Below are 25,418 nucleotides of genomic sequence, written 5' to 3'. Positions count from 1 at the left end.
TAAAATAATAATAATAATAATAATAATAATGTCTCTGGAGGGTTTTAGCCATGGACGTCTAATATTATACATAGTACGACTCGTCGTTTCTTTTTTTCTATTGCCACAGCAGCACATTGCTGTCAAGAGTCCTCATCTTTTTCACCATCAAACACATATACATATATATATATACATACATAATATATACTATTAATACGCGTGTGCAAGTGTATTTTTGGCGTTATAATGTTTCCTTTTTTTCTGTTCACTTTTACTTCTTATTTACATGGATAATTGCGCCGTACACTTGACTCTTTCTCTTTCATTTCCGTTATCACTTCTCCGACATGAGAATCCTATATTTATACGTTTTTTCATTCCGCATGATTCCTGTCCCTATTTTTTCGTTCGTTAATAGCAGTAACAATATCATCGAACGTTTAATTTCCTCGCAGCTCTCGGGACCATTTTTATTCGCAATTAAGACGATTCCTTTTCTACATTCACTTTTCTTTTTTCTTTCATCGAATTTGGACACTAAGTTTTTTGGAGTTTTCGTTGGATTAAAAAAACGGGTCCGAAGTCGAGATGAGAGTTTTTTTTATGCCGTCATAACTTGCGCATTTTCAATGCCACAAAACGAATATAAAAACCATTCAGCTATTCGCGCTACAAAGAGACGCTGAAAAATAAAAACGTTCGCCAATCAATTCACCGCCGAACGATTCAACGCTGCGGATTTTCGTTCCCGTTAACGAACTTCGGCCCTCCACTTTTTCAACCCCATAAACTGAAAGACAATCCCGAAAAGTACCGGAAAATTGAAATACACTGCTGGACAATATAAAAACGTTGATAAAAAAGAGTATAAATAAAAATGAAAAAAAAGAAAAAAAAAGAAACGAAAGCAAAAAAAAAAGACGAAAAAAAAAACAATCAAACGCGGCTATTTCACGATTGGCGATTTTATCAACGTCGCGAAGGGCGTATAAAACATGGGGGCGTGGGACTGTGAACGAATATAACACGAAGAATACACAACGAAGCGAAATCGCACGAAAAGCCGCCGGAATAATTCGAGATAACCGAACAAACGCGATATCATTTTCACCGATCATAATCAATGTGACAATAAACTATATATTTTTTCAATAATAAAAATAATAATATTAAAAATAATAATAATAATAATAATAATAATAGTAAAGTAATGACCTAACGTTATCAATATTCATGATAATAATAGTAATAATAATACAATGAACAATGGATCGAGATTGTACGCTGTCTGCAGCCATCATAAATTCGAATAACCGATTGATAAAGTAACTCGTACTTGTGACACAATATTTTACACGAACAGAGCGACGGTGATGTTGAAGATGAAAGGAATAAAAAAGGTAACAGGAACGAAATAATTTTCTCTCGTTCGTAAACAGAGCGAAGGATTTTTAGACTCGGCCAAGATTCCACGATCGGCTAGCTCGATTTCATCTCCTTCCGTAGCCCCCCTCCGTTCCAGGCTTCACTTGTCTTCCTCTCTCTTGCGCACATACGCAGGAACTCACGTTTACGCATACTCACGAGCACACTTTCCTCGATTTATTCGCATTATTCGAGTCCGGATAGATTGCGATGAGAGTGTGTGCGAGATAGAGAGAGAACACGAGAGCCGAGAGATTAATTAAACGTAAACCCGTTCTACCAGACGAGACCCTCGCTCTGTATCTGGTGAGGCTCCGGGAAACCACCGCCGTTACTACCACCCCCGCTTCCACCTCCTGGACCACCGCCGCCGTTACCACCTCCTCCTGGATTACCCTGACCGCCACCTGAGAACATCAAACAACAATATCACAACACGCACGTAGGCGTTTTCGATGCCTACATTTCAACGATTTTCATCCAACGAATCATGGCGGACGGAATGAAATTCACTAGATGAAAATCCGCTCGGTACGGACACTCGACTTGTTGACTCGAATATTTTGGGTTACAAAGAAAATTCGTTGAAACAAGAAATTTTGTTGGATCAGCGAGTTTCCATCCCTGTCCACCCTCGATATTTTTGACGCTTCGATGTACTGAACTCGCGAAACGCATTTTTTTTTGGCTACATCCTCGCGTCAATCGATCGTTCTTTCTAGTTTCTTTCTCATCGTTCAGGACTCCTCGTCATCGGAAAACTCTTTTTTCGATTGTCAAAATTTATTGGTTTTTTGTTTTCAGTCCATCATTGTGCGAGTAAAGGGCTTCGCGCTATTCGCCGTCATCGCGCGGTTTAACTTTCGGGACACCCTGTGAGTACAACTCGTAAGAAATCATTTACATTTTCATACGTATAGAGAAGTTCGAACGAGAGGAATGATCGGGGACCGAAAGAATGACGAAAAGTCACGTCGAGAAGGTGGATCAACCACATGTGTGGATTAACCGCGTGTTTCTCAATCGGATTACGCGCGCGCACGAACGTATTCTGTATTTATTTATGGACAACTGTCATCTCCGAGTGTCTGCAGATCAGCAGTTTTTTTGTTGCCGTCTTCGCGACGCGTACGCTGCGAATTTATGACCGCTGGGCGTTCGGTAAAATACAAATCGCTCACGACGAATTCGTCCTCATTTTTCACAATCGAGCATGCACAGCTTTCCCTCTGTCTTCGCTTTGTACCGAGAGCAATAATTTTCTAGCCAAATTCTTCTTCGAATCGGCCAAAATTGTTATCGATACATCTCCCAGCAGGGAGATTCTGTTTATGAATATCTTCGGTGAGGTGCAAACGCACGAAACGAAGGGAATTTATCGAAGATTTATTTTTACCCTCCATATCCATCATTTTTTTTCTCATTCGCAAATGACGAACGCTTTTCATTGGTTTCGCGAAACGAGTCGTCTCGCTACTCGAGCGCTCGTGATAACTTACGCGATAAAATTGATAATTCGAGGATAAAATGAGAGTGCGGAGTTAATTTGTGAAAAATGACGTGTGAAATGCGAGATCAGTTGTTAGATAACCGCGAGATGTATTTATCGCAATATTTTAATGAGAGAGAAAAATGTTGGTATTTACCGGAAGGTGCTAGAAACTCGCCGGGACTACCGCCCGTCGGTGGCTGAGATCCCTGGCCCGGTGGACCTGTGAGAAACTCCGGGGGTCCGCCAGCGGCGCCCGGTGGTGGATACTCTCCAGCGACTGCGGCCGCCGCGGCGGCCATACCTGCTATGCTCGCCGGATCTAATCCTGTTACGAACAAATTTTGAACTGTTTTCAGAAAAATTTGCACCCATTTTCCATCTCCGAATCCGTCGTTTTTTTAAATAACGCCGAATGACGAACGCTTCCTTCCACGAAGCTTTTTCAATCTTTGTTTTTACGGAAGAATCTTATGATCCATGGAATTATGGTCTTTGATGAAATACTTATGAAAATTGACTAGATTTTCGATCCCTCAATACAAAATTGATGATTATTTTTGTGGTTAAATCTTAACTCATGCCGCAATTTTATCATTCGTTCGCAGCTCAGTGTAATGGAGAATTCAATCGATATTTTCATATTTATTATTGTATTGAATTATGAAGAAATTATGAAGTTTCGCAATCGTCGTCGTTGAGGAGAATTCGGATTATTTCTCGGGGGAAAAAGAAAGTTATACTCGAGAAAGAAAAAAGTGATTTTCCATCACTATAACGCCGAGAACGACTTAATTGAGTTGTGAAGTTTTCTACTCCAAAAAATGGCACGTAACAAAAATCAGTTCGAAAGCCATTTCTTCCTAATACAATTCTAAATGTTGACTCCGTTCACAAATACATTTACTTTTCCCCGCGATTCACGACATTTGTAACAATTTATGTCGAACATAGTTCAAAGACTTTCTACATATTTTCGGAGCGTGGAGGATCTTCAAAGTGTACACGAGGCTCGGTAACCTCTAACGAGAAACTTCGAATTTTTATGGCGTTTTTTTTCTCAGGTTTAATTTAGGATAAAGCAAAATTTATGTACGAAAGGAGGGAAAAAAAACAAAAATAAACCACACGCGGTGTACCATAAAAATCGGAGAATCACAAAGCAGATCGAACTAGGATCGCTGCTTGGAGGCTCGTAATAGGAAAGGTATTCCATCAACGATGAATATTTTTCGAGCGAGTAGTCATTATTCATTGTAGTCAGGTAGTAATTAACTGGTGAAGCAGGGACGAAATTCCTGGGGCAATTTTCGAGTGTCGAAGGAGTTATACGAAGACACGTCGACTCGACGCGATGACGCGATGATTATTAATGCCATTTCGAGTATACAAATGTGCACAGGAGTTTAAAAATATACTATCATTTGTTCGTTAAGCCTGAAGGCTCTTTTTTTAAATATTTCTATGTGTATCATTTATCCCCATAACTCGATCCATTATATGGTAGAGAAACTGAACTTTTTCATGAACTTTTTGACGTGTATCGAAAAAATTCAATTGTTTTGGAACCGCGAACCAAGGCAAAATAGGAAAAGACAGTAAAAAAATCATTTTTTAATGACAAAACACTGAAATTCGAAATAAAGTAATAATTTTTTTATCTTCGATATCGAAACCCGAATATGATAAGTTGACATGAAAAATCCAAATAATGAAAAAAATATATTAAATGAAGTGACTCGTGAGGGAAATCTTTTAGCCATAGCCGATTCGAGGTCTGCCGAGCGTCGATTTTTTCTGGATTTGAAATCTGTTTAATAAGGGAATCCATTACCACGTTTCTTTTATTTTATTTTTTTTCTCGAATTTCCGAAGATTCGATATTTCGATTGCGAAACTTTGTCTCTCGTACATTCGAGTATATATTTACGCAGTGTAACACGCGATGAGAAGTGAAACGAAATGTGATTCCCGGGTGGAAATATATGCAGGTATTTATTGAATAAATAAACTCACCGCCGGGATTTCCAGGACCAGGAAACGGTGGTCCATGCGGATGAGGCGGTGGATGAGCACCGAAAAATTCATGATGGAAGGCGACCGGTGCAGCGTAACCAAATTCGAACTTGTCAGTGGGAAAATAGGGAAATCCGCCGGGTGGAATATCCTCACCGCCGAGCGGTCCGTGATTCAGATTCAGAGGGAAACCTCTCATTTTACGCGAGCCATTGAAAAACGGGCTTCGACCCATTGACGTTAGCTGTTTCAACCGGCGCTCTTTGCTTCTTTTGTTTTGAAACCAGACCTTGTTGCGCACACAAAAAAAAAAGAGAAAAATGCATATTTATCGATCCATAAATAATGTGTCTGAGTGTATTGATAAGAGTTGAGCAAACGACGTGGATTTTCATTGTGAAAGAGAACGCGTATGAGTTTTCATTATGAAAAATGCCTCGATTCCATTAAGGGGGGGTCCTGCTTTAAAAAATCAAAAAAATCAATTGTTTTCGGGAATGTTTCTAGGATGGACGGAAATAACTCACCGTAGCGAAACTTTCGGTATTGTTTCAAGCACATTTCAAAAGTACAAAAACATTTTTTCATGTGAGAAATACTCATTTGTACATGGTTTGTGAGCCAAGTCGGATCGTCAAAGTCTCTCAGTTGCTATTATAAAAACCCGAAAAAATCGGGAAATTCTATATTTACAGCACGTTGAAGTGATTTTTTTCTTCTTTAGGAGCGTTTTTTTTTCAAACTCCCTAAAAATATAGAATTTCGCAATTTTTTATGGTTTTTCTAGGTTCGTATGGAAGAAAAATATATGAAAATGGGGGAAAAGATTTGGAATTTCCTTTGCAGACAATAATTAAGATCTCCACATTGTGCACAGCTGAGAAATTTCGACAATGAGACTTGGCGCACAAACCATGTCCGAATGAGTATTTCTCACATGAAAAAAAATGTTTTCGTACTCTTGAAATACCCTTGAAACAATACAGAAGAGTTCGCAATGGTGCGTTATTTCCGCGTCTATCCAAAAATATTCCCGTATAGAATCGATTTTTTTGACTTTTTAAAGCAGGACCCACCCTTAATATCCGGACTCCGTTCTATTTCTATTTCACTCACAATCGTATTCTGTTCAAAGAGAGAGAAAAAAGTTCATCGATTCGGAGGACCGATGGTCGAGAAATCGGGAATGAATTGACACAAAGAGTTCAGGATTTCACTGCTCGATTGTCGTTTTTCAGGCACATCGACATCCTAATTCTTATGGTTGGTAGATTATCGATGAATTACCTGTATAACTCTCATCGGCAAGCCGGTCTCTTTGGCGAGTTGTTCTCTGATGTGTCTAGTGGGTTTCGGGGTCGCTGAAAAAGCGGTTTTCAAGATCTCCAATTGTTTAGCCTTGATGGTTGTTCTGGGACCTCGTCTCTTGGAGCCTGCTCCACCGTCCCCGCTTCCGCCTCCGGCACCGCCGTCCGGGCTCTTGTTCTCCGTTTGACTGTCTCTCGTTTCCGGATCTCCGTCGAGGGAACCTTCGTCATCGAACAGTCGGCGAGACCGAGAGAAACAAAAGCCCATATTCAAACATTATTCATCTTTTTGTTTAACGTCTACGTTGCTTGCCAAACTCGCATCCCCAGTATTTCGATAATGACTAAAATTTTCAATTTTTAACATAATTTTCTGTCTTTGCAAATCTGTCCGATGACACACGCTGGAATATAAATCAAAGATCGATTCATCTCGAATTCCATAAAAGTATTTTCAACAATTATCCCTCATTCGACATTACTCCAACGCAAGTACCCAGTCACCTACATTTTATTCTGACCATTCGAGTCTATTTTTGCTCCCCGTGGAATCTGAATATTGAAAAAAACGTAATCCGATTGTGTGCCATTCGATCGTGCTCTTTTCGTGTCTAGGTGCTGGCCAACAGAAAAGAATTTTGACGATAATCGTCATTCGTGAATTTTAGTGGTGTTATCATAAGCACAGATGGGCACAGCAGCATTGTAATGTATCCGTAACCCATCGACGGGTATCATCGATTCAGTAGCAACAGCAGGGGAGTCCCGAAGCGTCGAAGCCCCCATAGGATTATTATGAATCTCTCGCTCGTGTTCTTCGTTTCGTCTCTCTTATCCTTTCCAAAGTTGCTCATATACTCTCTTTCTCTCGCTTCTTTTATCCTCCTTTTTCGACGGTCTATCTCTATCTTTTTACTCGTTCGAGCAGCATCCCGTTCTCTCTTGATCTCGATTTCGTTTGGTCTCTCTCTCTCTCTCTCTCGGCGAATGTTGAACCGAGGAGAGCCCCCGATAATCCGGTGTATATATAGCTCGAGCGTCAGGCAGCCACGCGGGCAAGTCTTAACCACCGGACAAAGAAAATGTTTGGACAGTGTCACACCGCACAACGGGGCACCCCTCGAGGAAGACACCCTTGTAACCAATTCGCTTGGATAAAGCGAGAAACCAAGAGGATCTCTTATTCTCGCAGCCCTTCTGCTTGTTTGAAAAGTTATACGAATATAATGCACGCCCGGCGAGGATAGAAAAAAAAGAAAGGGAAAACAAAAACGAAGAATTTATAAGCGCGCGGGGGCTGTATACGCGGACGAGAGAGGAGCGAGCGAGAAGCGAGACAGTCGAGGGAAGTGGGAGTCAAAAAAATTCAGAGTGCATTGTCAGTTTGTTTGTCTGTCGACTTGAAGGGTCAAAGCTTCTAAAAAGTTGGATGTTGGTCCAAATTCCTCCTGCTTTTCATAACCGAATTAACATCATACAAGAATTCTTGCAAATTCGACCTTTTTCAGGAGCTCCAAAATATGCTCACTCCTACCACAACGTTTCATGGGACGGTTAACCGAGAAACTTTATTCGCTGCGACGAAAATCCTGTTGCAAGAGCGTTGAGCTAGATCGAGAGTGATTAACTATTTCCATGGTAACGGTTACAAAGGGCTCGTTTACTCACGACACTTCAATTAAAGCGAGACGAACGGTATGAGGGTGATTGAGGTTTAGGTTTTGCGACGTACTACTCTCTCTCTCTCTCTCTCTCTCTCTCTCTCTCTGGATCCGTACACACGAGCTGACCAACGAGCACTCGAAGCTTTCGAGTACCGCAGCGATGGGTAATTGTAAAGAAACTTAATGCCCAGTACTAGTGAACTAAATTGACACGAGTAATAAAAGTCATGTTCGTCCATCCACTGAGCAATTTGTTGGAGCGACTATCCGCTTTTAGTCGGGACTCCTACACACCGCGTCGCTCCAGCTGCAACCGAAGTACCCTCCTATCTATGGGATAATAACTTAAACGGAGTAACTGCATGGGAGCGAATGAAAAAATAAAAAGAATATCATTTTGTAACGTTCTCGCCACGACTCCGACGACAATTTTGCGAAGAAAATCCCGGCGATTAATGTCCCGCGGTATACGAGACATTTATAAAAAGAAAATCCACCGAGACTCGTACGGAGCGAACGGAGTATACCCCACGGATTTATTTCGACACGTCGAATGTTACAAAGTCTCCATCGCCCGCGAAAGAGTTCACTCTCGTTCACTCACCTTGATCCTCGGAGTCCTCCTGCTTGCAGGAATCACTTCCAAGTGGTAAATCACCACCGTGGCCAACGACCTGGTCAACGGGACCTCCTGGCACTAAGCCGTGAGGGCCCAAATGGGATCCACCTACACCGCCGTGATGATGATGATGATGGTGGTGGTGATGGCCGCTGCCTTCGTCGTCTTCGTCCTCCGAGCCCGAACCCATCAGGGAGTCAGCCCCTGCGACACAAAACGCATCCACACCTTTTAACTTCTCTTCACTTTTGCTTATCCCACGTACAATAAAGTTGTTGACTAGTCGTTAGAAAAACATTGAAATTACGATAAATGGCTGATAAATCCAAGGGAAACCGGCCGGGAAGCCTCCGAGTTGCATTTAAGGAAGATCACGCGAATCTCATGAAAATTGAAAATTCCCACTTTGAGAATTGAAATATGCTAGAAATATACACCGTGGGGATCTATTCCCGGAATTATTATAGGATCTGCGCTCTAGTTGTCGAGAAAACAATTAACGAAAGTCACATTTTTTGAAGGGTTACGCGCAGACTCTTATGGCAGGTACACTTCCAGTGCGACCATTCGGATTTCATGAAACAGGATGCTCCCAACTTGAAAGAGCCAAAAACGAGAATATTTTTAGATATCAATGATGTCTTGAGAAAGGCTTGTTACCGGTGAAAATCACTTGGCAATGAAAAAAGAAAAACACTTATTTGAAAGTATTTCAATCGCCTATCGTTATATTAAAAATTCATCAATTTCAGCAAATAAGCTACCCATAATTCGAATAATTGTGAGAATAAATTATCTTCGTTTCCTCGATCATGAAAAGAGCAAAAAAGTAGTTCCTTTTCGACTGAAAAATAACGCAAGATCATCCAAGTCCCTAAATCGATTTCATCACCCTGCCAATTTCACGTCCCATCGAATTTTCACGTTCATCATCCCAGTTACGTTTTCATCCATCAGCCTCGTACCGAATAGCTCGCTACCAAAGTTTGACGGGTCAAAGCAACTTCGAGCGGGATTCCAGCAGCCCCCAGGCCCCTCCGATCGGAGCAACTGGACCACGCGCTGGCCAAACTGCCCCCCATACGATCGAGCGAGCCCCAAACGCTTGGTAACCCAGAATTTGGTCGTCGCCAATGGAATTTTGCGCGATCGTCACTCGGTTCCAAGACACCCGGTATACATGTATATGGATTCGTCGTATGCTGTATATTATAGTAAGACTGAGAGGTGTCGGCGCGCGACAAAAGAGAACCCACTGCGTAACGATCCTCGGTGTAGTGTTCTTTTCACGGTTACAAAACGCGCCGAGGTGGGCCCTCTCCGGTTGTGTCGACGGGGCCACCGATTCTCCTCCTCCTACTCCGTCCTCCCCACCCTCGGGTCTCATCTCCTTTCGACGCTCTTCTCGGAGAGCCATAGGGCTAGAGGAGAGGTCCCGGGGCCTCGGAGAAAAAGGTTTCCGAAGCCGTCAACTTAATATATAGACATACACGCGCGCGTACTCATGAGAGCGGTCTGTAACGGCGCGAAAGAAACGATCAGGCCTTCATTCTTTTCTCTTTCTCTTTCTCTCGCTGCGAATGCCTCTGTATAGACGAAGACTTTTGAGTTCTCGTGTCACACACTCCGCGCGCCTCCCTCCCGTCTCTGTTTTCACAGCTTACCGCGAAGGTATGTATATAAAGCCGTGTATAAACCTTGACGATCTCTGGCAACCATGAACATATTTATATGGGTATAGATATAGGCATTTTAAAAAGGCATCCGCAGCGGAGATGATCCGCGGCGGGTATATAGCAGTTCATCCACTTCGAAGTGTATTAGACATAGAAGCGGCGTTTGTAAACCCTCTTGGGCTGACTCCGTACCCCTGGCCCGACACACCGTGGCATGCTTTTAAATCCCTCCCAGTTCTTCTTACATGTCCGCTCGTTCATGGACGCGTCGAAGCGTGACCTCTCGCTTTTTCCCACAGAGAGACAGCCGGGGGAGCAGGGAAAAAAAGTAACGAGGGGAGAGCTGAGGAAGACGGCGCTTTGATGCTGACCAAAAATTACGATGCACATACGCGCGTGTACGAGTTTTTTCCTCGACCGATAACGCATCTGTTTGCTGGAATTTGCAGATCGACAAGTTGTTCTTACACGCGCATAATTATGAGGTTGCATGGTATTTTAATGCTTTTCCAGTACACACTACCGCGGCCCTGTGCAAATCCATTAAATTACGTTGAACAAGTTTTTTTTCATGGATCGTTCGCTCTTCATATTTACCATGGTGGCTGTGCGAGTGATGATTTTCCGCCTGCAACGACTTCCCTGACAGAAAGTCCTGCTTGCAGATGAACTTGTTGTCATCGAGGACGTAAAGCTCCTCGCCCGTTGTCAGCTGTTTTCGGCACGTCAGACAGGTGAAACAATTCAAATGGAACACTTTATCCTTCGCTTTCCTCACGAGATCCTGTGGACTTATGCCTTGCATGCAACCGCTGCATTTCGTACCGTATCGCCTGTTAAACAAAAAAATCACGAGCCTCCATTCAATATCGGTCGTTCCAATGTTTTTTTATTCATTATATTTCTTCGCTAACTCTGTAGAATCTCGTTTTAAGGTCTAGCGTCAGGCTCAAATCACAAGAATTAAAAAGACTTGAAAGGGAAAGAATTAAAAGAATTGGCTGGCTTTCGTGGAGAAACTTCGATACGGCAAACAAAAACCTAACTTCCGGTTGCTACAAGAGGGTTTACTTGCATAGAAATCCATGAAATCCTGGAAAAAAAACTGCAATTTGCAGTAATCTCATACTCTCAAAAAAAGTTGCATTTATCGGCCTATTTTTTATCGAATATCAAGTTCAATTTGAACTTCCGGCGACTTGCTACGATAAAGAGACGTGACAGCAAGGCAGCAGCTGAGTATAATGCTAACCTCAATTTGACAGATCAACGGAAAAGAGGTTAAACACTCACGAGTGCTCGAGAAGTAAAAGACGGAGTTGCGCGAATCGTTGGACTGACTTTTTTTCATTTTTATAATTCAGTGCGAACATTATTCCGTGTGGAAAATTTCACTTGTGACTAGACCAAAGCAATACTTAACGAAAATTTCATTGTGCAAATTATACGTCGTTAACGAGAATGTTTCGCATCGAGAGTTTCGAGTAAAATGAAAGATTTCGATCCCGATCCGCTGCTCTACTTATACACCGGAGCGCGTCGTCTCACTCGCGAGAGTCTCGCTGATATTTCGCCACCTCGTGGCGGCTCCCCGAGACACGGGGGCTATTCGCGCGTGGCTCTAGAGAATGTGACGAAGCGAACGCGATTTCCGACTCTACGGAGACCGCCGCAGCTTGATTGATTTATGTTTCTAAGCGAGTGTCGAGTTACGGCTTTATTATACTAATATTATCGTTGAGAAAACCCGTTTTTAACTACTAAAAATGTAAAAAAGAAAAATCATAATATTTAAACCGGTTGCTCGTGCGTGTGCAACTTAGAAAGCATTGCTCTCGCGCGCGTCCATCTGTCGAGCAATGATGGATAATCAAATTCTCCAGCATTGATTGATTAACCCAGCAGTAATCTTCGCTTTCCAACTTCAATGGTGGTCCAGATTAGCATCATTAGACGCTCTTTAATTTCCTTCTATCTTATCGAAGCTTTTTTATCTCCATTATCCGACTCATTACTTTCGCATTTATTTTATCATGCCACATTTTTTTTCAATCTCTTCCGAAGCCCCATTCTCGTATTGCCAAACTTTTAAGGCAATTTTTTTCGTCAAATGACAAGTTGACAGATTGCTCATCAAGACTTTAGCTCAACCTTGTTCAGCAATTTTTTCAATCATTGCAACGAACATTTCTCCAAATCTCGACCTTCAGCTTAATATACCAGCATGTTCTTCAACGTCCGTTCTTTCCGCGTCGGATCGCAACGTTTCATGAAACTTGGCGTGCCATCACTCTTGATCGAACCCTCAAATTTCGATGTATTTTTTTCTTTAAAAAATTTTTTATACTGCACCCGAATTTAAGCTAGATCATGCCTGAAGGATCGTATTTTACGTGTGTCTAAATTGGATCGATTTTTACTCCCTAATTAAAGATATAATCACTCTAAATTAACGTCAGAGTTATTAATTCAAAATCGTAAATACATTTCTTCAACTTATCTTTTGGCTAATGAAATTACAAGCCATTAATTAATCGGGGATCCATCGCTGACTGAACCCCAAATTTCATTCGCCCCTGGCTAAAATACTAAAGTTTTTTTTATGTGAAAAATCGCATTAGAGAGCACAAAGGGAAATGGATCAAGAAAAAAGTATTAATAAAAAAACAGAAGTCCACGACAGGAATGGGCCAAGTCAAGAAGAAACAAAATTCCGAAATAAGCAAATGTGAGGTTACGATTGCTTATTTTATCAATTTCTTGCATTCATTCGTTATACGGAAAGATGAGCGATTTTTAACGCACAGTCCCTATAACCCTGTGTATTTTTCTTCATATTTAAGCACTTTTATCTAAATATCCAATAAGAGGTACCCTTGAAAATTTGATATGCGTGTCAGTCGACTACTCGTTGAAACTCTGTTTAAATTTCAAGACTTTCTTAAGAAAATCGTTTCGTGCACGAACAGTCTATAATTATTATAGTTTGCACGAAATAAAAAACGATCGATCGACAATGGTCCGAATCTCGATGCACTTACGATTGACAAAAAAAAGGCGATTTAAAAAATAAAAGCAGCACCGCGGAGCGTGGTGAATGTCCGGAATGAAAACAGCAAACATTTGGACGTTGAAAAAAAAAGTCGGTGAGGAAAGATGAGAGGAGTTTTAAAAGGTTAATAACAGCTGATCAGTGGTACAGTTACAATGGATTGGAAATAGGTATAATAGCGAGTCTCGAGGGGGATGCGCTGATATTCGGGGGCAAATTGCCGCGAGGGAATATTACGTATCTGTATACATGTGCGCGCGCGCGCGTGTGTGTGCACGTAATAGGTACGAATGGGCAAGAAAACAGTAGCGAGAGTAGCGATGCGGCGTAACTGTCTTCACACCCCTATATTTTTGCGTATCTCCGTTGGTTAGATGCGATTGCTAACCGGTTATCGCATAATTACAGGAATCATTTAATTAATTATAGCAATTAGTTGGTCCCGCGACTGTTGGACGTTGCTCTTGCAGGAAAAGATAGCAGGGAGGGCAGCGAGAGAAAGCGAAATATACACACGGAGGGCCAGCAGCATCGATTCTACGTATATATACACACGTACGTATCCCTCTTGCTCTCTCCTTCTTTCGCTGCTCTTTATCGCTGCTTTTCGTTCTCACTCTGGCATTGTCAGAAGTTGGAGTTGTCGAGACCGAGAGACGTGCGAAAGAGCCTGGTTCTTCCTACCGTGGAAAAGGGGCTGGTCGTTAAAAAATCATTAATAGCAAGCCTCGTATATATGTGTATATTGCAAGTATACGTAGGAGAATGGTACGCGTTGAGACCAACCCTGAGGGCAGACGTATCGGACCTGCCCTACGACTATATAGTGCCCTTTCTTATGAGGCTCGAGCATTTTAAAAAGACGGCGAATGCGGTGCAGTTACAAAAAGAGGATATTTAATGAAGAAACAATAAAATATATATAAAAGAAATGAACACAAGAAGGCGCTCAGTCCAAAATATTCCACCCTCGGCCAATTCTCCTACACTATTGAGGGACCGAAAAAAATTTACCTGCATGTGTATACGGACACACGCGCATTCTGCACACTGGATTTGCACATGTCAGAAGTTGCCGAATGTTATGGAGCGAGAATTATAACGCTTGAATTTTCTGCTCCGGAATTCACGGTATGAACCATCCAAAAATGGGGGAACGTGGGAAGAAACGAAGAACTTTTATTGGTTAGGCTACAAGAATTTTGCAGCCTGGAACGTCCTGAAATTCTGGTGCAACGCGTACCATTTCGTTGGAATTTATTATTTTTTATGTATTGGAATGGTCAGAACGGAAATCTGCGTAGCTCGGTAATTCGACTATCGCTCAGTGCAATTATCGATGCTTTGTAACTGGTTTTGTACAGTCCACCTATAACAGTTAAAGTTACGTAACGACTGAATGAAATAACTTTTGAAAATGTCAACTGTCTCTGCGCGTTGTTATCGCGCGATGGGGCGGCTCTGCACCGCGATATGACGGATTCGAAATGGAAGAATCGAAAGCAAGAAAAAACACGAAGCGACACGCTCCGGTGAGTTGGGTCGTAAACGTTTCAATATTGGATGTTAACCCGTCAAAATCACGTGCAAAAACTGCTCGATTCATGAGCAAAACTCCAAAAAATAATCGTTCGGAAGTTATGACAGTTTCTCAGCGAATGAGCGAATCCGAACGTTCATTCGGTTCTGCTGAAAATGTTTCGCAATAACAACGCAAATGAAGGATGCAAGTTTTTTCAATTAATCATTTTTGATGAAAACAAATGATTTCTTCGTCATCGAAAACTACGGCTCAGCGAGAGATTTTCGTTGTGACTTCCAACGCGTGATTGCATGAATTGAGGATCCAAATGAAAACAGGGGTTTGCCTGTTCCCGAAGAAAAATAGTGTCTCTGCGACTGGAAGAGCCGTGAAGGACAAGATTTTCCATCAATTAGCACTGTAAGATTTATAGTCGTGAAAAAAAATAAAAATCACCTTCCACGATAAATACTTCATCGCGAGAATGTATGCAGTCATAATCGCGTGACGTTTATCGCGTGAAAATTTATCGTCCATTAATTGACGCATCATTTTCCGTACGTGGGAAGTCTGAATAACACTTTCAACGTCTTAATTAGATTAGAAATATGTTCGGGCTTGCTACTGCTACAAAATCTATAAATTTCAAACTCGCTACACGTGAGCGTTAGAAGAAAAAGTGACTAAAAATTCGTTCCATTCTGGGACGTGGAAACGAGGTCAAAACGTGTTTGCGAGTTTCAAAAACAGCGTAAGCAATCGAGCATCGTACTTAACGATATAATTCAGAATAATTTCGTGGCATTTGAACAATTCGAACTCGTGCTCCATCCACGGTGGTCGATTCCACGCTGTTTCACCTCCATCAAAAAAACAAGAGGTTGAAAATCTGCACCGCAATTATTTATGAGTCCAATATAAAAATTAAAAAAACAAAAAACTAAAAAGTAAACGCCGAACGAAATTGTTGCTCGGACGAACGAGCGAATGTGAGCCGCATTCGAGAAGAAAGAGAGAGAAAAAACTTTTATCTTGCTCACCGATAAATCATGGCAACGACAAATCTCGCGGTCTACCGTGACCATATATATGCGGCCATTAATATTCTTGTCTTGCCTATTTTCTTATTCACGCGCGCCCTCTGACGCCGGCGTCTGTACGACTCTCCATCTTTTCTCCTTTTTTCTCCTCTCTCTATCTCTCTCCGTTTCTCAATGTTTCTCTTCCTCATCTTCCCTGCTATTGTTCATTGTGGTTTTATTCGTATTGCTCACCTCATCCTTCCTTAACTCGTTCTTTTGTGTGTATTTATTTATTTATTGTATTCGAAGTCAACCTGCGCTAGCTCGGACGAGCGCGCGCGCCATTAATCTCACTCCTTTTCTTCATCTCGTTTTCGATTCCGATCGACCAAAATTGTTGAGATTTTGAGACACGAGGCGATAAATATTTTCCATTATTTGAGCGAATTCAAAATGAAATGCATCTCACAGATTTTTTCGAAAAGACTCGTTTCATTCGGGCTTTCAATCAACAAAATTTGCCAATTTTCAATCCTATTTCCCATCGAAAATTTCAATTGAACAATTACGACATTGCAGAGCGAGAGAAAATGAATTTTGAAAGACCCAAAAGTTCGCGTAGCTGGAACTAAAAAACCTAAAATCATTTTTTTCGGCTTTTTACGAATGCCCGCACTTTTAATCGTATTTTAAATTCATTGTATCGAGAGTTTCGACTCTTTATTCGCAAACGCGATGTGAGAACGCCGAGCAAGACTGTCGCAAGGACTGGAAAGATCTCCGTTCGACATATTCGTGCTGTAACATTGACTCGCAGCTGGCATACAAATAATTGCAACCGTAACTACATTCTCGGATAAACGGCTCGTGTAAAACACGATTTATGTGTAAAGGATTTATGCTCGTTGGAATTTTCACAGTAATACGTATGCACATGCTTGTTTAATGACTAATAATTACGACCCTGAAGTCCTGCAAACGTAGCATAAAATTCATTCGAAAACTCGCGAACTATTCTGGTCCGGAGTATTGCGAAATTTGACATGGAATAATCGCGGAAGTGGATAGAGGCAATCTCAGAGAATTTGGAAAAGTCTTCCCTCCGAGTCTTGATCACTCTTCGAACAGCGGCGTCGTTTTCATCCGAAATTTAATCGCGACCTTGCTTCCGACTTTCCCTGTTCTCGAAAATCTGCAAAGAGATGAAAAAGCCGAGGCAAAAGTTTTGGAAAAAACTTCACAGATTCGTAGTCGGTGCGGCAGAGCTACAAAGAGTACTCGAACGTAAAGTAAGAAAAAAGAGAGAAGCTTTTGGTAGAATACATTGTAAGATTGTTCCTCGTCTTGGTTGCCAGCGGGGAATCTCGGAGGCCATCTGTCGAGCTAATTTTTTGGCGTAGCGCCAGGGCAATTTGTACAAGTTGATATTCTCCGTGGGGGACGATTTTGGGCCGTACGGCCGACGTTAGAAACCTCGAGGTATCGTAAACACGAGCGGTACACGCTTGTGGTAGATTTTTGAGGTTTTAAGGGCGCGAATACGTGGCTCGGGTGGCAGCACAGCAGCAGTTTGTCGTCGGCCAGCTCGTGGAGAGGATCCGCATAGAGAAACACCGGCGTTTGTTTCTCGGAAGGAAAGCCGACGCGTACCATGCGGTGATTCCTCGCGAGAATCCCTCAGAATCGTACAAAACTGTATTTCCCTTAAATATGTGTCTGTATTCGTACAACGTGACCGAAAGTTCGCGCGCGAGATTCCCCAAGTTAAACAGATCATCACGAGCTCCTCGAGGAAAAACTTCTCGAGCAGTTTTCTCTGCGGTTTAGCATCGATATCAGCTCAGTGGAAAACCACCAATCGGGCGAACCGATACGAAAGAGCGAGCGTCACGAGCGTCGAGCGAGATAAGCTCGGGCCTGTGCGCTGCGGACAACGAGGCGGGGCACGCGCCCCCCACTTCGCGACGCCTTCGACTCGCGCGCCGGATTGGCTGTGACCAATTGATTAATATCTCATCAAGGATGCACCTTGGCCAAAAATGCCAAAGGGCTTTTCTCTTCAGAATTTCGCGATCTATCCATCTCGTTACGTTTTAACGAGACTTTTCGGACCCTTTGTATATATGTATAGCCCCATGCGGAGCCTATTTTTATGTATATAAATATAAATGTATATGCCGTGAACGAACGAGGCAGATTTCAGAGCTTCTCCAGCCGATTCTGAATTCTCTTCTCGCGAGACAGGCCCGACCGCGCTAGCGTATATAGTCGACTCCGTCACGCCCATCAAACTCTCTCTTTCTCCTTTCCCTCTTTCTCTCTCTCCCCATCTCGCTTTATCCTTCATCCATATGCTCGTCAACTATACGTTTCTATGTATATATATGTATAACGACGCAGCTTCAAACTTCACGGTACATTTACACGTTCACGTTTCAAAGCTAAGGATATTTCGACTTGTCTCGCTCTCTTTCTCACCGAGACTGCCGCGTGCACGTAGATATATAGATATAGATGTAAAAAGCAACGAAAAACTCACGAGCACGCCCGTACGAGAAGAAACCCTTCGAAAAATCCGTCTAAGCATTACACAGGGCTGAATTCTTTTGTAACGTCAACGAAAGCCAGGAAACAGTGGTGCGATTCCGACCTCGATAGGGACCGCGCGAGCATTAAACGACGGTGAATTATGGCATTGCCTTTTTTGCGCGGTTCGCCGAGGGAATTTCATCGTTTTTTTGGGTTTCTCAAATTTTCGATTCAACTCCGCGCGAGTCTCTTGATAACGGGAATGCGATAAAAGTCTTGAAATCAATCGAAATTGATTTAGTTGTTTTTTCAAGTAGGTGGATTCGAGCAAACTCGGAAAAAACGCTTTTTCTGCAGCCTCGAGACGCAGAAGCAAACTTGAGTTATTTGATTCTTCGAGTGATTTTGAAAATATATATACGCAGGTTAAAATAATGAAAATAATGTCGAACGAGATCAAAGGCAGTCGGTATCGATTGCGCGTTGTCGGTATGGCCAAGATTATATAATCATCTTAATATTCCTACTTCATTCTTTTTCCTCTCGTGTGTATATCTATGTTGACATATATAGCGATATACAGATTGTAAGGAAACCGCAAAAGATTTTGGGCGGGCGGTGAACACGCGGCGAAAAGATCAGACTTTTACGAGCACACTCCCACAAAAATGTCAAGGTTCTTCGAGAAAGACATGAATTTAAGGATATTTATATACATTCATGCATATTTGATATATTTATACACGTAGCTTTTTCTACGTTATGTAAAATCTCGATCACTGACCGCGCCAAGGGTGCGCTTGACAGCGGAGAAAAAATGCTCGGTAAAACCAGCCAGTTTTGTGTGCTCTTCGGTATGCAAAGGTACGTAATTACAGTGAAGATAAAATGCTATTGTGAATAATCTCTGATCGCTCGCGTAAGTTAAAAACGGAATTGGTTATTCACTCCCGCATTGGTGAAAATCTACAGATGCGCAGGTGTAATTATACAGAAAGGTGTATGTAGACCTTTGAAAGTAAATTTGCTTTGAAAATCTTTACAAGCGTATCGACGTCTTCCCTTCACTTCTTTCCTCGCTTGATAAGCCACGGTGTATGGGTGGTCCAAAATAAATTATACGCGACAAAGAAAGAACTTTCGCTCCTATACAAACGGGAGATTTATTCGTACCTCATACTAAAACGAGTAATAAATTTGTTTAACGAAAGATCGAGAGAGTCGAGCGGGCCGGAAGGGGGGAGGCGTCGAGCTGTCCGCGAAATAGTGCGTGTTTACTTTTTTCCCGAATACTTTTCGCATATATACGAGCAAAACTTTCGATTGATTCACTAAGAAAAAAAGGTTTAGTGATTAAAAATGTGATTTATGCGCGGGGATAGCCCGCCGGATCGTCTTTATTTCTCGTCTCACTACCGCGCATTTTAAACAAATTGAGCGATAATCACGACAATAATGTCGGAGCTAAATATATCTCCGTGTCGATCGAGCACGATCCTTTCGATGAATTATTTATAATCGCTCGTGCACGACGAAATAGTCGAGTATGCAATTATATGGTACGCGTGTGCACGATCTTTTTTGCTGAGCGGCGCGCGTTAACCCGATATTATAATCAAAACGCTCGAGCCAATGTTCTACCACTCCATTATCTTTCTGCACCCTCCCCGTCCCAGCCCGGCGCATCTCTCACAACCACCCTCCACTTTTACACCTTTTATACAGACATGAACGGTTTTTTAGCAATCTGCTAAATACGTGGACGCATCGTGTCACACCCCGATCGATGCGCGCATCGATCTCTAAACCTTCTTTCTACCACTATTATTTTCCTTCCGCTCTCTCGATCGCTCTTGCCTTCTCGTTCATTCATTCGCACTCTCAGGTTTTTATAAGCTTCTTTACAATCTCGCAAATCCGTCGATTTTGCACGCTCGCCGTGCGGGAATTAATGCTTTTATTTTTTGTTCCATTGGAAGGAGCGCGCGAGATTTATAAAATCGTGCGTATTTTGGGGAGAACGGAAAGCGAAGCGCTGGCGCACTTTGAGTTGTGATAAAACGGAGCTTCTCTTTAGAATTTTCGTGTTTTTTATTTTCTGTTTTAATGAAAATCATTTTTTGAATTTTTTCGACGTAAAATTCTGGCAACCGAAGATTTTCATTCTCGATTAAACGTCTGAGATTTGCGCGATGAATGTTGAACGACTGAAAATAATTTAGTACACGTTTTATCGGGCTTACCTGAAAAAGTCGTTTCTGCAGAACATCTTCGACTCCCGGGAGTAACATTTCTCCTGCAATTCCATTCCACAGTCGCAGCATCTTACACAATCTCCGTGCCAAATTCGTTCCAGTACTTTAAAACAAAATTTGTCCAATATCGGCTTCTTGCAACCAGCGCATGACATAAGCATCGCCAGACCGCACCTTCCTGATGATTGTCCACGTTTCATGCAACAAACGAACACATTCGTCATGAAATCTTTGTCGGTTTGACGTCAAACAAGCGAATCGTTTTCGATTCGAACGATTATGAGTAGCAGAGCTTCGAAAGTCGGTCGGATTTATTGAAAAATTTGTCGTTGTTTACAGAAAACAGTGACACCGAGCATGATTTCCGAGAACGCAAAGAAAAAACGTTTTTTCTCATTTATTCGTCATTTTACAGGATTTGGCTTCCAATCAAGAAACGCGGCGGCGTCTCGGCGTCGAAAATTGAAAAAAAAAAAAAAAAAAAGAGTCGGCGCGAGCCTTGCCTCACTGTCGGAAACGCGAATTTGACGATTTTCGGGCTTTTTGCTGAAATTGAGGAAAATACTGTGCGAGAGTTGTCAGAGCAGCTCCTGAAAACGGAAAATCGTCCATTGGAAAAATCCGTTAATCGACTGACACGGCAAATCTGCGCTCTTGGTGGCGAACATCAAATAAGAATCTTCGCATTGAATGGGAAAATTGATGAAGCACGCGGCATTATAATTGTTCGCACTGATATTCCTGCAAAGATATTTCACAACTTTGTTGAGCTTCGTCATCAATCATTAACCATTTCCGCGATTAATCCGTTACTCGCCGACGACTCTTAACCTTTCGCGATCGTACGCTATAGTTAAGGAGACGTTAGTGACAATGGGAGCGCTGTCAAGCCAGCACTTGCGAAATATTAGCTTGAAGAAAAATGATCGAGGATCGACACGAACGAAGAAGATTTCGACGATCAGCCGCGCTGATCGTCGCTTAATTGTTTATTGTTCAATACCAACAAAAACAATAACGCATTTATCTGACTGATTGGCGTATATAAAAACTAGGATTTGCTTGCAAAAAACCAGCTCGGATAACCAGCCGTTGGATCGAGGCTAATGTGGTGCGACGGAAGGCCAATCAGTCGGACAAATTCGTCATGAAATGCTGGATTTACTCGCGGGAGTTAGACAAACAACCGAATCGATGTGTTGTTATCGCGATTGGGGATTTTCGTCGGCCACTGTAATCGTTTTCTTGACAGGTTGTCGTCGTAAATCCAGTCTCTGACCCTCTGCATACGTTCTATATGTATTTTGGGTATGCCCATGGGCTATGTGATCTCGATCGTTGTAAAGATAAGAACTTCTGAACTACGTAATTCCCACCCAGTAGCCCAAAAGTTGTTTTACAGGCGACCCCCGGCGGCGGAGTTGAGAAATAGTTTTGGAATTTCTATTATCATTTAATGGCGATTGTTTCGAGATGAATTTGAGCGAAAATGATTTCGAGTCTGCGTGACTCCGATTTCTGCGCGATTTAACGAACGGCTGATCTTTCGTGTGGAAAAGAAGAAGCCACTTTGTCGCGAAGAAAATAGCGATGGTTGCATGGACCGGCGAGGGAAGAGCCGGTGTGTCGCTCCCGAGGCTCGGTCACCTCGGCTCAGTTTTCCTTTGAACCACGAGTGAAATCATAAACCGCATAAAATGCAATTTTCACGCAGGTCGAGGCCGATTGAATCGAGGCTTGCACACTTTCCAGGGATTGCAACGAATCTCGCGGGTTTTGGAGCACCGAAAAAATACGAGGATAAAGAAACTCTGTGAAAATATACGTTCGTCGTCGAACGAACCTCTCGAGTCCGTGTCAGCAAAGTATCGGTCAAACTTCTCTCGAATAAAAAGCAGCAAATTTCGGTGTAAACTTGAATGACGAAGCTCCCATCGAAAAAAGTGAGGCAACGAGTCCGACCGAATTGGGAGGAAAATCAAAGTGCCTCGGCGTCCAGGAGCCTTGCATGCACAACATCGCGTGACTTACCTATGTGATGAGTCTGGGAAACGGGTAAAGGGGCACAGCATGAAGCCCCGATGGTAGGTTCCCTTATCCGGGGGTTCCCGGAGGCGCCGATTCCAGGGGGCCCACCCCCGGGCCCGGCGATCCCGTAACCCTCCACCTCCCCAGTGGCGGCTGCAGCCGCCCCCAGGCCTACTCTCTCGCCCCCGGCCAAGGGACCACCTTCCGGCACGGGCCCGTATCGGCCGAACGGTCCCGAGGGCCCCAGTGCACCCACTTTTGCAGCAGTTACGGTTCTTACACGCGTTCACCACCCTGGCGCACCAGCACACACAGCACTAGCACTTGCACTGTCACCAAGCACACCGCACAATTATGACAATTATGATACTCGTCGCTTCCTTCGCGCCGATTCGATCGGTGGACGCGACATTCAAATTCCAGGCGATTAGCACCCTCCGGCTGACTGTTTATTCAATCTTACGAATACGGAGTGTGAGCGGAGTGTGTTCGTTGGGGCCTCGATGCAATCGATCCTTTTGAGAGAGTTTTTCTCGCGCCTGCAGGCCGGACGATGACAATTCGTCGCTTCCGTCAATGCCACCGTGCGACGACTCGCTGATAAAAAACTGCACGTGTGCTGCTGTCGGGGATCGATGAACTTGGAACTGGCGAGCTCCGTTGACGGTCCATGAGCCTCTTTGACCGAGCCATATGGCGGATCAAGATCTGCGATAAGGCAACCTGCTCGCGATGAACCGCCGGCGGTAAGAGAATCCAACTTCCGGATGGATCCAGCAGGACTTGCTGGTTTGCATAATACCCTTTGAGAAGGCCGGATTGGGGCACACTCGTTAGTCGATCACGGGCTCGGGCGCCGGGATTAATCGTGTCGTACGAACGGCCTCGTCATCCATTTCATTCTCGCCAATCACTCACTTGTACACTCGCACTCACTCGGACCTTCGTCCCGTCAGACTTAATCGAAAGGTTTCTTCGCCGATGCCCCGTCCGGGTGGTGCGCGTGACGAGCAATCGACAATTGTCATGTCAACGAAGGAGGGCCTTGTGACCGGTTTCGAATCGCTACCGACGCTTCTCCGGAGTGACGACAGTCTGAAATAATCTTCTCGCCAAGCTCGCTCCTGTCTCGATATAGTTTTTAACGAAAATCTTTGATTCGTGAGCTCGTTTGCTTGAAATTTAAAAGCGGGAGAGAGCAAGAGAGGGAACGCGCCCGATAGAAAATTTGGGTTTTGCGTCTGACCGGATTGATGCACGCTCGAGCCGAGGTTCACCAGCCGACTGGTCCGCACCTGCGACACCGCGTGGCCCCCACCGAAAAATCCTTCCGATTCAGTGGCGCTCCTTGACGCTTCACCACGCCTTTCGAGAGGCTCGCCCCGCCCGCTGCCCTCGACTACTCCTCGTATCGGTCCCCTTGAAATCAGCTTCATTGGATCCTCCGCCGGCGGAATGGGCGGCACCGCTTTCCCCACCTTCCGCTTGGACCTCCACGAGGAATGGCTTCGATAAAACCTCGGTGGGTGGAACATGGCGAATGGATCGCAATTCGCGTGCGTCAAGACCAAGTACTCGCTCGCTATATCCTGACTGGTCCGACTATCGATCCCCCGCTGTTCCCGCCTCGAATACGCGGACACACTTTATACGCGGGTCGCGTACACACGCCGCGCTTACCCCCATCCCCGGCGCCTTCTCACTCTTCTTCCCCGTGGACTATCCCGATGAACGCACCGTGTCCATCCGCATGTACCATAATGTATGAACCATGTTGGACAACATCGTCGACAAGACTTGTTGCCTCTTCCGACCTCTCTCTTTTCTTCTTTACTTACCTATTTAATTTATCCCTCGTTCCTCGCCTCCCTCCGGGTTATTTGCAAAACGATTAAAGATCGATATCTTCAAGCAAATCGCCAATAACCGGTAGCCGAGTACTCGAACCATTCGACTCGATCGCGAAGACCACTTTTTTCAGGCTTACGATGCTCGGCCCAATTTCCCGATGCCTTGTGGTTTTTCTTCGCGTCCTTCAACATTCGATCCAACTTTTTTTTATTCTTCTATTTAACCAACTCGGACTGAAGCACCATTTGTTTCACTGAATCGTCGAGTTTAACAAATACACCATTTCTTTCATCTGATTATAGTAATCATGGTTTATTTGTGGTTACTGTAGCTCCTCGAGATATTGTATTTGCTTCTTCGATACATCGATGCAAATCGGGTCTGGAACGATCCCAGCTTTTTGGAGGAACAAAAAAGGGCTTGTAATGTCAGTCAATTTTTAGTGCGATTACACTAGGGAATGAGAAAATGGGATTTTGGAAAATTTTACTACGGAACTCATCGTCAGTCGGAACGGGTCGTTTCTCCATCGTGTTTTTTCAGCTGATCGATTTTCAACATTCGATCAATCAACGGCTCATTTTTCAAATGTTTTCGAAGAATACGACGCTGAAGTTTGCAACGTTGGAGTCCAACGAAATTAAGGGAAAACAAATATTTGTAATTGAGCAATTTTTTGTTTCACGAAGTATCGGTGCTCAAATTTTTGGAGGGTTTTTCTTTAGATCATTTCGTTGGACTCCAACGTTGCAAACTTCAGTGTCATCGAAGAATCATAAAATGTGTAAGCAGCCCTTAAAATAATGAGCAAATAAATTTGTCATTGAATAGATTTAAATTTCACCTTCGAATTTATGGTAAAATTGTCTGTGAGCAACGAGGCTGGGTCAATATAAATTTATCTTTTTACTTCGTCATTTATTCCTTTTTATTTGTTGCACAGAACATTTTATGAATAACGACGTCAAAATTTTGAATGAT

The 25,418-nt window shown here is 43.2% G+C and overlaps 2 protein-coding genes across 3 annotated transcripts in view; one reads left to right on the top strand and one right to left on the bottom strand.

The window, feature by feature from the left end:
* Positions 1–25,418, top strand: part of AdamTS-A (ADAM metallopeptidase with thrombospondin type 1 motif A) — a 102,193-nt gene that overhangs the window by 47,032 nt on the left and 29,743 nt on the right. The window lies entirely within an intron of this gene.
* On the bottom strand, positions 75–23,856 carry Lim1 (LIM homeobox 1). 2 transcript variants are annotated; one of them, XM_043412527.1, is made up of 8 exons: positions 22,590–23,856; positions 20,547–20,736; positions 10,776–11,011; positions 8,488–8,706; positions 6,200–6,441; positions 4,913–5,201; positions 3,054–3,245; positions 75–1,814 (listed from the first exon to the last, which is right to left on the bottom strand). In XM_043412527.1, exons 2-8 carry the CDS (start codon positions 20,717–20,719, stop codon positions 1,684–1,686), a joined length of 1,482 nt encoding a protein of 493 aa, XP_043268462.1. In that variant the 5' UTR covers positions 20,720–20,736; positions 22,590–23,856; the 3' UTR covers positions 75–1,683. The 2 variants fall into 2 exon arrangements, with proteins under 2 accessions (XP_043268462.1, XP_043268548.1); XM_043412613.1 differs by having other exon boundaries at positions 3,054–3,224.

The sequence above is a fragment of the Venturia canescens genome, chromosome 1 (genome assembly GCF_019457755.1).
Source record: "Venturia canescens isolate UGA chromosome 1, ASM1945775v1, whole genome shotgun sequence".
Classification (NCBI taxonomy): domain Eukaryota; kingdom Metazoa; phylum Arthropoda; class Insecta; order Hymenoptera; family Ichneumonidae; genus Venturia; species Venturia canescens.
Note: the sequence above shows the minus strand (reverse complement) of the source record. Positions and strands in the feature narration are given on the sequence as shown.

Excerpts from the sequence above, each read along its gene's own strand:
- Lim1 (XM_043412527.1), bottom strand. The coding sequence starts at position 20,719 with ATGCTTATGTCATGCGCTGGTTGCAAGAAGCCGATATTGGACAAATTT. Across the intron at positions 5,202-6,199 it reads TGCCGATGAGAGTTATACAG|GTCTGGTTTCAAAACAAAAG; the intron begins GTAATTCATCGA and ends GTGCGCAACAAG. Across the intron at positions 1,815-3,053 it reads CGAGTTTCTAGCACCTTCCG|GTGGCGGTCAGGGTAATCCA; the intron begins GTAAATACCAAC and ends TGATGTTCTCAG.